The 12,212-nt window shown below is 32.7% G+C and overlaps 1 protein-coding gene across 7 annotated transcripts in view; it reads right to left on the minus strand.

Annotated features, from left to right (window-relative positions):
• Positions 1-11,532, minus strand: part of LOC148622347 (uncharacterized) — a 34,112-nt gene extending 22,580 nt beyond the window's left edge. Inside the window, exons 1-5 of one of the 7 annotated variants that reach the window (XM_088572200.1) lie at positions 11,212-11,415; positions 2,508-2,604; positions 1,514-1,621; positions 830-1,332; positions 330-403 (exon numbers count right to left, since the gene is read on the minus strand). In XM_088572200.1, coding sequence (XP_088428326.1) covers positions 330-403; positions 830-1,332; positions 1,514-1,610 — 674 coding nt within the window. In that variant the 5' untranslated portion in view covers positions 1,611-1,621; positions 2,508-2,604; positions 11,212-11,415. Of the gene's footprint in view, positions 1-329; positions 404-761; positions 1,333-1,513; positions 1,622-2,507; positions 2,605-5,601; positions 5,621-5,671; positions 6,078-10,964; positions 11,416-11,450 lie in introns of those variants that run through there. The other 6 variants (XM_088572199.1, XM_088572198.1, XM_088572197.1 and 3 more) reach the window with 6 other exon arrangements.
• Positions 11,533-12,212: the final 680 nt, after the last annotated feature.

The raw sequence follows: 12,212 nt of genomic DNA on the forward strand, positions 1-12,212 counted from the left end.
CAAGTTTTGCATAATTACAAAGTCCCATTTTTGACTACAAAAATTTCAATAACTTAAGAACAATAATAGCAGAAATAATCCACCAAATAATAGTAAGGTTTTCCCTTACAGGGAAAGACCTAAATTATGAAAATCAATAGACACCTTCCTTAGATTTCAGCTGGCAGCATATCTGATTTGGAAAAAAATTCATCAGAGGTTGTTTAAACATTTTGATAGCTACCTACTCTGGTCACCGTACATCACTAAATAAATACTGGTTAACTAATTTTATCCTCTGAAACATACTGGTAATATCATTAAAAAAGGAATATAATATTAATGTGTACCTTGTTTGGCTGTGCATGCTTCCTGCTTCTCTCCTACAGGAGTATGACAGATCATCAGGGCTACTAGATAAAATCTACAAAATATCAATAAACTATCATGCTCAATAGGTTTCAGACTGTTTGTGGTTAGAACATAAAATGAGTTATAAGATATATTACTGAAAATGTTCTTTTTCCTTAGGAAAAAACCTTCTGTATAACAGGGCTAAGAAGTTTTTATTTAAATTCAATAGTTCAAAGGAAATTTAATTTTGATATTATTCATTAAGATCTTTTTCTTTATTTAGAATTTGTCTATTGGTCCAGTTTAACCATTCAGTGTTAATAACTTTCAAGAAAATGAACTTACTTCAATATAAACCCATTTAAAAAACTTATAAAAACTGGAATACAAAAATGCTTTTTTACTTTTTTTTTATTCAATGTACTCACATGGACCAATCACTGAGTACCTGGTAAAAGCCAAGAAATGAACACAGTATAAACTGTTCACATAATACCTGGACAGAGCCATATGGGTCATCATCATAACCCCCAAGGGCAATAGACTCAGAAAACATAAAGGAGGACTCGGTACTGACATCACTTGTACTAGTTAAAGTAGGTGACTCAGGCGGGCTTGTCAAACTCTCATCACTCTCTGTCCTCACATTAAATGACACCTCTGAACTTTTAATTTTTCCTTTGCTCATTTCTTCAAACAGCAATATTAGAATTCTCACAAATCTTCCATCAGCTACTTCTCTTTTATAACTTTCATGGCCTCTCTCAGAGAACATGTGCATAACAAATACAATAGTATGACTGGCCTCCGGGGTCAAAAGTTTGCATAGCACTGCATTGTATTGTTTCTTTAATTCCTGCCATAACTCTAAAAGATTCTTCTCTGAATCATGTCCCTTAGTTAACAAAGAAACTAAATGTTTGTGTGTCTCTAGAACTTGTACAGGGTTAACATGTGTAGTTGTGAGTATTGTTTGTGTTTTCCTGGAAGGTGGTTCATCTAAAAAAGACAGACATAATATACATGATATGAGTTAGGATTTAAAGGTAAATGGTATTAACACATAACATCTTTAAGTAAAACATTTACAGAAATCAATCATATAGTTTAAAATGAAGCATATTTAATGATTTTGATGTACATATATTGTTAAAACAGATATCAAATAATGCTGGATTACCATATGGAACACCTTCTGTAAGAACTACATTTCTTCCGTTCACATTTAGTGTAGCTCCACGGGTTGCAGATGAAAATTCTGAGTAATAGCCATACATTTACATATAGCCTGAAAAAAAAAAATATAGGGCATTAATGGAACATTAAGTGATACCCTGCCATGTTACATTGAGAAGAAAGAGTACAGCAAAATGTTAAAAATGGGCTCAAAAACACAATTTGGATTTTGCAGAAAATAGAACTTAATCTGTATTTAACGGTATTAAACAACTATGCAAAGTTTCAAAACAAATGGCAGTTTTTGATAGTTGTGAAAATTGTAGCATGTATAAAATTGTGATCATATGCTGCATTAAAAATACTATTAAGAATTGTTCTTTTTTAATATGCATAAACTTAAAGTCAATCTATACTAGTGGTCCATCTTCACACACATTTACAAATTTTTGTTCCATTTCACCTTTTCCCCCAATTTTAAACTATCTTTAAGTTAATGTGCATTTACAACCAAAAGCTATATTAACAGAGTATTTATCCTACATAACAATTATACCTAACTAAAGCCAATATCAGCTTCAGAAAATAATTTCCTTAACACAAGATTTTCAAAAACTGGACGCTTTTATCAATTTGAATTTTCCCACCAATTTTACTTCGTTAAAATCACTGCTTTTCATGATCACTTCCTGTTTATCAATGGCAAAATATTAATAATAGAATGGAAAATTTGACTTGTAAGTGTGTTAAAATGAAAATATTTAACACATTTTATCCTTCTCAACATATCACTGCAAGAAATAAATTCCCTTAATGTAAATTTACTACAAAATATCTTTTAAAAGGCAAAAAAATAAACAGTCCCTCAAATCTTGAATTGATATGAAGACTAGATCTTAATTTTATTTGCATAAAAAATAGAATATTATTGAGCAGATAAATTGCATGAAACATTTTCTTGTTATAAAAGGGGTACTGAATGATATAAAAGGAATTACATTTGGACTATATTTTTGTGTAGTGTTCAGAAATAGTAGGGAAGTTCCAGTAATTGACCAGTGACATGAGGTATTCCGGTTCTGAAGGATCGAAAACCTGAAAAATTCATTGATTCATTCTCAAGAAATAATTATCTTGAAAGGTCGGGGACGGACGGACAGACAGGTGGACAAGCAACTTTTAGGAGGGTATCACATAATACATGTACCTAACCACTTGAAGTGGCGAGGGATATGCAAAATGAATAAAGGAGTGATTTTAATATGCTTACAACTATGGCATGCTAAAGTGGACAAAAAGCCTTATTTTTTATATTGAAAAATGATTTTCTAATATTAAAAAATAAATTTCTAATATCAAAAAAATAAATTTCTAATATTAAAGAATAATTTTTTAATATAAAAAAATCATTTTTAATACAATTCAATTTTTAATTTAAAAAAGTATAAAAGAACGATTTTTTAATAATAGAAATTGATTTTTTAATATAAGAAAATGAATTTTTAATATTGAAAAATCAATTTCAAATATTAAGAAATAAATTTCTAATACTAAAAAATCAATTTCTAATATAAGAAAATTATTTTATAATAAATAAAATTAAATTTCTAATATTGAAAAAATCATTTTTCAATATAAGAAAATGAATTTTTAGTATTTAAAATTAAAACTTCGTTATTAGTCTGACCCTTGTAAACATTTTTAATATTCGAAATTGAATTTTCAATATTAGAAAATTAATTTTTATTATTAGAAAATGATTTTCTTAAATTAAGAAATGGATAATTTTCAATATCAAATATTCATTTTCTAACATTATAAATTCAATGAAATTCTAATATTAGAAAAAGGATTTTTTGGTATTAAAAAATAATTTAATATAAGAAATTCATTTTTTAATATTAAAAAATATGGCTTTTTGTCCACTTTAGCTTGCCATATACAACTGATGTGTTTAAAAAATATTGTTTCCATAAGCTGGTGTAGAGAACATGATTATAGCATCAATATATCATGATGAATAACTTTATGTTAGAGTTATAAGGATATGGTGAACATGTCAAAGTGACAACGTAAACATACCTATTAATCTTTAGAACAGTTTATGTTAGAGATTCTCCCCCATTGACACTGTCTCATTTTTTATGTAAATATGCAATTACTTAGTATTTTTCACAGAAAATATAGTAATTACTAAACCAAAAACCTTCCACAAATCTTATATTTTTTTGTGGGAGATTTTTATTTTTATTGAATTTGTAGGAGGTTTATATATACGAGTTAAAAGTAGATTAAACCAAATTTATCTCAGCTTTTACAAATTTTTCACTGTATTCCACTTCTGCTTTTTAGTGACACCTTACCAACTCCTTTTGATAAACTTTCTGCTGGTGAAATGATTTAAAGAATCACTAAAAATAAATTAGGCAGAAAAATTTTTTATCTTGAAAATCATGTTTTTTCCTGTTCTGGGGCAAAAATCACTAGAGAGTATGAAAAAGCACCCAGGCAATATTTTTTTTCATTAGAATGACAAATCTATCAAAATTGGTGATAAAAAATGACATACAAAACTAACAGCTTTCACAAAAATCCATTTGAAATCTAACACTAATATTTCTTTCCTTAGCAGACAGGTGCAACTTGCAGAACAGGACATACCTGCTAGATAACCTAATGTCACTTCAGGTTTTTTGTGGGAGTTCATATTGCAAATGCTTTAGTTTTTGTATTACATCTTGTTTTCCGTATTGCCATTTGTTATTTTGTGGAAGGTCGACCTACCTGCATTGTAGTAGTGAGATTTAAATATTTTGTTTGTTTGTTTGTTTGTTGAGGTTTAACACCCCAGCAGCAATATTTCAGCTATATTCGGGCGATGAACATGAAGTGGATGATAAAATGAACATGAAATGATGACGATATGAAAAATGGGATGGGACACAAGGATAATGGGGGTCAAGAAATTTTTTATTGCCACTTGAAATAGGGAGAGGTGGGTAGGGTCGGGCAATTTAGCCTCCTGTGGCGGAGCCCTATAGTTCCTAGTGTGGGAGAATACCACAGTAAGGTTCTTTAACGTGCGAGTAATCTGGCATCTTTCCCAACACGATGCACCACTATGGTTTGCGGTCAGGTTTTCCGTATTGTAGTCTGACAACCTCAGCATGTAACACACCAGGGGTACCCCATTCCACCACCTGGGGCACACAACCCAGTTGCTCTGTGGGCAGAGCGCCCTAGCCCCTGGCTAGGGTCCTGAGCACTATTTAGTTGCCTTTAATGACAAGCTTAGCACTGCTGCAGGCCTATTCTATTGACACCTGGACCTGCATGGGTCGATTTAAATAGTGGTAAATTGACTTGGCTAAAGGATTAGTTTTTTAGGCGCATTGGATTGTCGCTGGTTTGTCAGCTGAACAGTCAAAGGTTCAATCATCGGTGGCGGAAGTGTAATTTTGTGAGACAAATACAATATGGACTTTCCTGTTTGTTATTCAGTTAGGCAAGAGTAATCAAGGGAACCAAGGTTATAGCGGTAATCAAAAGAATGTAATCCAGGGATGAAATCCAGACATGGAAAACAGACATACACAACAAAGAACATAAAGTAACTAAAATCATACACACAAAGTAACAAAAGCAAATGACCAACTCAGGACTTCACTAAACTGGGAGCATGGACTAGGTGCACCGGTAGGGTAGGCGTCCTATGCTTTTTCTAGAAACACCTGCTGAGCTGCTCATAAAAAGTCAAGTCCTGGGTAGACGAAAGAGGAAAGGAAAACTATGACACGCTGAACAATCAGTTTTCATGACGCAGTTGGATACACCATAACGATCCAGGATGATGACCATAAAACTTCTGTAGTGATGACTTCAATCTTGTAGCAACATATCCCTGTTCCAGGAGCCTACTTGTGAGAATTTTAGTGCGACACAATTGTGTTATTACATTATTTACACTTATTTAATTAAATTTATTTCGACCTGCCCCTTGACTGTCTATTTTTTTTTTAAGTCATGAAAATTTAAGGTATACTATTAGAAGTCTCTTAGCTACATTCTTTTTTTGTAGCATGAGTTACCTACCCTTGCCAAGGATACCCAAAATACCAATTTTGACAATGAATTTCATGTATGCATATATTGGAAAATTTACATTTTCGATTGTGCCATAGAACAGCTTTTTTGACATTAAACTGCTTCAATTCTAAATATCTCCATCTATAAAATTTCAGCAGATATGAATTTCAGTTTCGGGAAACTTAGTTCGGGCAGGGGATATCATAGGGAAAGGGGAAGGAAACAGAGAAATATGCTGCAAGAAAATGGCGATTATTTCCTCTCGGAAAAGCTTTGGGTTCTTTAAAAATGCCCGATAAATATATAAAGTAACCCTGTGTTCTCGCTAACGAGATGTTCATTTCATTGGCTGTAAACTTAGCCGAAACATAACGAATATTGTAATTAGCCACGTGCATAACAGCTTTTTTTTAAGGTTAAACCTCTAGATTCGGCATCCTTTATATAACAATTTACAAATAATATTCAAACCGTAGACATTTGAAAATTTAAACATACCAAGTACATATATCCAGGGGGTCATTTTTTTCTGAAAGTGGAAAAGGGGGTTCAGTTGTTTTACAACTTCAAAGAGGGGGGTCATTTTTTTGCACATGGATTTCAAGGGGGATCCAAATTTTAAGTTAAGCAGAGCATTACACCAGTCATATTAAAACATATTTTACCACCATTAAACATTTTATTTCATTGTCGCATGCATGATCTCTGGTAAAATCAAGTTTACATATCAACATAACCATCAGGACCTAAAACATTTACAGTTATTATATCAAATTGGTCCGACTTATCTGCTGACGATTCAATTTCCTTACCAATATCTTGAATCTCAAGTGCTGTGTCTGATTCTGCTTGATTTTGATAAGACTTTTCCAAAGTATCAAGTTTTGGAATTGAAGACTTGATTTTTTTATTGTAAGAATTCTTTAACATCTCAACTGCTTTTGCTTCAAAGAGTAGTGAAGGGAATTACGGTTAAAACGGTAATAAGAAGAATGTTATCCAGGGACAAAGGCCAGACATGGAAAACAGACGTACAAAGAACATGAAATTTTGTTAAAATCAAATATACAAATTAACGAAAGCAAATGAGCAACTACGACTCCACTATAAACTTGGAGCATGGACCAGGTGCGCCAGTAGGGTAAGCGTCCTCTGCTTTTCTAGATACACCCACCGAGTTGCTCATAAAAAGACAAGTCCGGGGTAGACGAAAGAGGAAAGGAAAACCATGACACGTTGAACAATTCAGTTTTCATGGCGCAGATGGATACACCATAGCGATCCACGATTTCAGGATGACGACCATAACATAAAACTTCTTTAGGGATGACTTCAATCTTGTAGCAACACAACCTTGTTCCAGAAGTTTGTTTGTTAGAATTCTAGCGCGATACAAAAACTCTGCGTAGTTTCGACAAGCTCTGGCATAATGTAGTAGTTGTTACATGTATACGAAAACTCCATACGCACATTTAATAGAGGGGGTATCACATTTAAAAAAAAAGTTTTTACGGGGGATAAGAGAATATCATGGGGGTCAAGAAAATTTTACATGATTTCAAAATGACCAGTTCCCCCTCCCAGGTAAATAATGATACATTCCTATATCCATTTGAATCGTAAGGGGGAAAAGGGGGCTATATAGTCAAATTTTGTGTCCGGATCTTTTTATGTAATATTCAAACCAGAACCTTTTTTTCGCCTATTGCATCTTTGTATTTATATAAAATCATATATCATTGTCCTGCCTTTCTATTTCAAATGTGATCCTAGCCCCGACCCCACTCATAAAAATCAACATGGTTACTCGGAGGCGTATTCTGGTGGGGGAGTGCGCCCCCTAAAATTTGCAAAGCATGGGTTGTCATGGGCAGATTTAGGCGGTTTCAAGTTGAAACTTAAAATTTCTCGCTAATTTTACCACAAAAGATATCAACATTGCACCCACTCTAATGTTTCAAAAATTTAACCTCAAAATTTGTGTCACCTCGCTCCGCTCGGCAGAATTTTTACTGTGCGCCCCTATCTAAAATCCTGGATCCGTCCCTGTTACTCCTACAACGTAAGAGGTTGAAATTCCGTTCCCATATACCCTAGGATGGCACCAAGTCAGAAAATAGCTTGCCAGACAACCTTTAGCATTGCTGGAGTATAATATGGTTTGCTACCTAAGCATTGTATTGTTTTTTTTATTTATTTCTTTATTGCTTTAATGGAGAATATTAAAATAGTTTCAAAACAGGCAACTTGTTTCATGCTAGACGGTTAAAGCAAAATATGATGAAAGCTATTTACAGATTAGTGAACAGGGACGGCTCCAGACACTTTGAAAAGGAGGGGTGCAAGCCAAAGTGATGGTGATGCTAACACATTATTTTCCATGTTTTGTCAATTTTACACATGAAAATGATTAATTTTCTGGTAAAAAGGAGATGTGCCAACCCCCTCTGACCAATGAACAGGTATTACCAGCACAGTTGTCTAATAATTATCATTCGATAAGATGTCCTATTAAACAGGTGCATCATGAGCTTATGGTATGATTATCTCTCTTAACTTGTGAACAAAAAAATCACAATTTACCAGTCTTGTAGAGTTTATACAAGGAAACCATGAATTCAGATCAATTCAATGTAAATTATAGGTGCAAGTACATGGCATGATTATGATTAGCTCAAAATTCAACAATAAATCTCTTCTTTTTCAAAATGTTTAATGTCTGTGAATGTTTATATTTCATTCTATTTACCTATGGAACTTGTTTTTTTTCATTGATTGGTTGTGGTTTCAATGCATACTGCAATAATTTCTTGCATTTCAGGACAAGAATGTTTTACTGTATGAAATGATCCTGCTTTATACTACTCTACTATTATGACATTTTGAGGCGGTTTCATAGTGCTACCTCACAGAATCAACAGTTGCTTAGCCAAATAGTTGTTACACAAAATTACTTGTTCGAGAAGTAGTGAAAGATTTAGCACTCACTAGTCATAAGTAGAAAACTTAAATACATGTACCATTTATGTTTGCCAATGAGTCATTCAAAAAACAAAGCAAGTAACGATTAAGCTTCTACAAGTGAAATCACCACATGGATATCAATAATGGGCAAACCACATACCATTAAGCAATCTATAAAAAGGCCCAAAAATAAATAAAGTAAAACTATTTACAAAAGACCATAATCAACCTAATCTACAGAAAACAATGAAGTAATTTTTTAGCTCAGTTGATAGAGTGACAGCTTGCAGTGCAAGGGATTCTAGGTTGTATTCCAGGATGGTACTGTCAAGAAGTATACATGGCTGTTATTGTATACATGTATGAAAGTGACTTTTACTTTTGAAGCACAACACATTTAAACCTTGTACATTTGAATAAAAAATATGATTTTGAAAATATTTATTTTCAAACTTCAGCTTCATATCAGCTTTCATTACAGTGCAAGCAGAGATTTGAACAGCATTGAAGATCATCTAAATTATACATGTATGAATTCTTTTCAGTCATATATATGCCAAGGATGACCTGGAAGTATAAAAATCAGTAATAAATATACATAATACTCATATTCAAAGTTATTGTGATTCATGAATCCTGTATTGAAGTAGACCTCTATTTAAGTAAACCCTACATTATATGGATCATTGGATGTTTTTTTATTCAAACAAAACATCCCATTATGCTAAAATATTATGTCTATGTTACAACCTTCATTTAAGTGTCATGGGAACTGTAGTGCTACATTTTAAATGATAAACACATATGGGATCTATCTACATTACACATGTAGAAATAACACAAATACATTTCTAAAATAAATTGACTAATGAGTTTCTAGTGAACAATCAAAAGACTTTGAAAGTGGGGGTCCAATATAATAATTTCCTCATTTTTGCAAAAATTTTCCACATTACTTCCAACATTTCCCAACAAAAGATGTGGGTCCTACCTTTGGAACACCCCAAATCAATATTAATTTTTTTTTTTTTTAAAAAGGCATAAAAATATTGTATACTGAACCTCAAATACCTACACAATCTATTATCATACTTCATTTGAAGAGAGCTTCCTGTTATGTATGATTTGTCTGGTAACTTGTATCATTGATAGGTGAACATGACGGCTGCATCCAAAATTTTCTGGAAAATATCAAAAAATATTTCCTTTTAATATGGAAAGAGATACTGAAAATCAACATGGATAGACTTTTATCATACTGTGATGACTATGGTATAATTGTACATGTTCATGACAACATACTGTGCAAAAGAAATCTGATGACTGATAAAACTAGTTCATTATCCTTAGTTACTGATATACAATGTAAGTCAACAGCTTGTATTTATGGATCTATTAAAAAAGTAAAAAAAAATAGCACGATAAACTTCTTAAAAATTGGAAATTGTGTTATATACAAGGTCATACAAATGTATATGTTAATGTTTAGATTAATTTCCAAATCATATAATTCATGTAGTTTTCTTCAAGTTATGTATGAAATGTTCTCATATGACTTACATGTACAATACCAAGGAACATTAAATATTGTTTTTGATTGCTATTGGTCAACTATTCAGCAATACTTGTTTCACTGGAGTTTCCTTGACCTTGTATATGAATTTATTTTTGTTCTCAAAAATGAAATATGGGGTATAGTATACACAAATAACAGATTCTTGTAAGGTTTTGTTTGTGTTACCTTCATCATGTTCAACAAGTTTGTATCATAGACTGTTTCATTTAAATGAAAATCAACAGTCATTGACTCAACGACAACTCTTCATGTCTTTATAAAAATGTTTGTATGGACTATGGAACATGTATACAGTAGTCAGTACACATGTAAGGCTTAAGAAAGTTTCTTGTGTACCATATCTCCTGTAATTTATACTGCACACATTTACTTAGACTACAGCACATGATTTAGACAAATTATAATTAACAAATACATGATATATGATAAACACTTACGTTATTTATCATAGTTCTTCATTATTGTAACTGTGTTCGAGCTAAATAAAATATTTGTATTTTCATCATGGCGGCACTGTAAACATTAATGAATGCAGATCATTAATGTTCGTTCGTTTTGCTAATCAATTTTTTGATATATAAAAATATAAAAACAAGAAAATATAACAAACAATTGAAATAAAAACAAACTGTCATGTTCGAAATGAAAAAATATACTCAAATAAAACATTAATTTAGCGACAAATATGCCGAAGTTCATAAGCAAGCTGCTGATAAAAAAACACAATGGAGAAAATTTTAAAAAGTTCGGTGTTTTTTGTAGAAGGTTTGGAATTATCTCAAACTACGATTTTCAGGTTCATTTGTATTCACCTTAATGTGTCACTTACATTTTGGTGGAATATATGTCCATATGTGAGTACACGAAACTCAAATTCAGACGACCCCCAATGTGACAGCATGGTTTTCACAAAATACCGTTCGAAAGTCTGATTTTACTTCAAAAGTCACGTAAAAGTCCGAGAATTCCGAACTCCTGTTTCCACCGGCTGGTTCGGGCTCGTGTCCCGATACCCGAAATACCACTCTCTATAGTAACTACTACTATCCATCTTTCAGAAAAAAAATTGGTCTTACATATATACAAACAGACTGCGCCATTGCACATATATCCCCATGTACTAAGTATGATCCACGTGGTATGATCTATAGATATGTCTGAAATATTTTCGAACTTTCTAGAGCATGCATCATAGGCTCATTTGTTTACGACCACGACGCAAAGATTTTGTGTAATTGTTCCTTCATGATTCATTACAAGGATTTATTTATAATTTTCTGAGCCAAATGCTATTTTAAGGAACTGGTCAACTCACCTAACTAAGGCAATCAAACCCCATATATAGTTAAGGGGAATACCAGAATTCTTCTTCCTACTTCCTCCTCTGAATAGGAGAACCAATGCAACCAAGATTACATATAAACTAAACTATAGACTAATATGGGGTAGGCATTGCCTAAATCTGCGAGCACCGCGAGCTTTACTATGTTAATAAATAAGTAATTTTATATTGGCCCTGTTATAGGTTTGAGGTCTGTCATATTGGTCGAGGCGGTCGTATTGGTCCCCATTAAGGCATCGCCGAGGGCCAATATGACTGTCGAGGCCAATATGATTGACCAAAAACTTATCACAGGACCAACATGAAATTACATATTTATTGACAATTTTATTAACCAACTCAACTAGGTGATTTGTAGAACAGTTGTTTACGTGTTTTACCAAGAACATGTACTGTAGGTTCAGTTGTATCAATTAGTCGTAAATATCCTTTTTGTATAAAATGGAAGATTTTTTTTGTGTTTCTGCAGCTTTTAGTTCTGGTGATCACAGTTCATGAAATCCAATTCTAACTAAAACTGGCGGTGTCAAACGACCGTAAGTTATGATGCCGCATTGGCCCTGGTTTGGTCCATATTGGCCGCGAATAGGTGCCTGGTTTGAATTCATATCAATTGGTCAATTTTTGACGTATTTTAACGTATTTTGGGTAGTTGGTTAATAACCGGGCATCTATATGGGGCCTATACGAAAAAAAGAGGGCAAATATGGATCAAACCAGGGCCAATACGGCATC

This window comes from Perna viridis, chromosome 3, assembly GCF_037379345.1.
Source record: "Perna viridis isolate PV_CMFRI_1.1 ecotype Kerala chromosome 3, ASM3737934v1, whole genome shotgun sequence".
NCBI classification, from domain to species: Eukaryota; Metazoa; Mollusca; class Bivalvia; order Mytilida; family Mytilidae; genus Perna; species Perna viridis.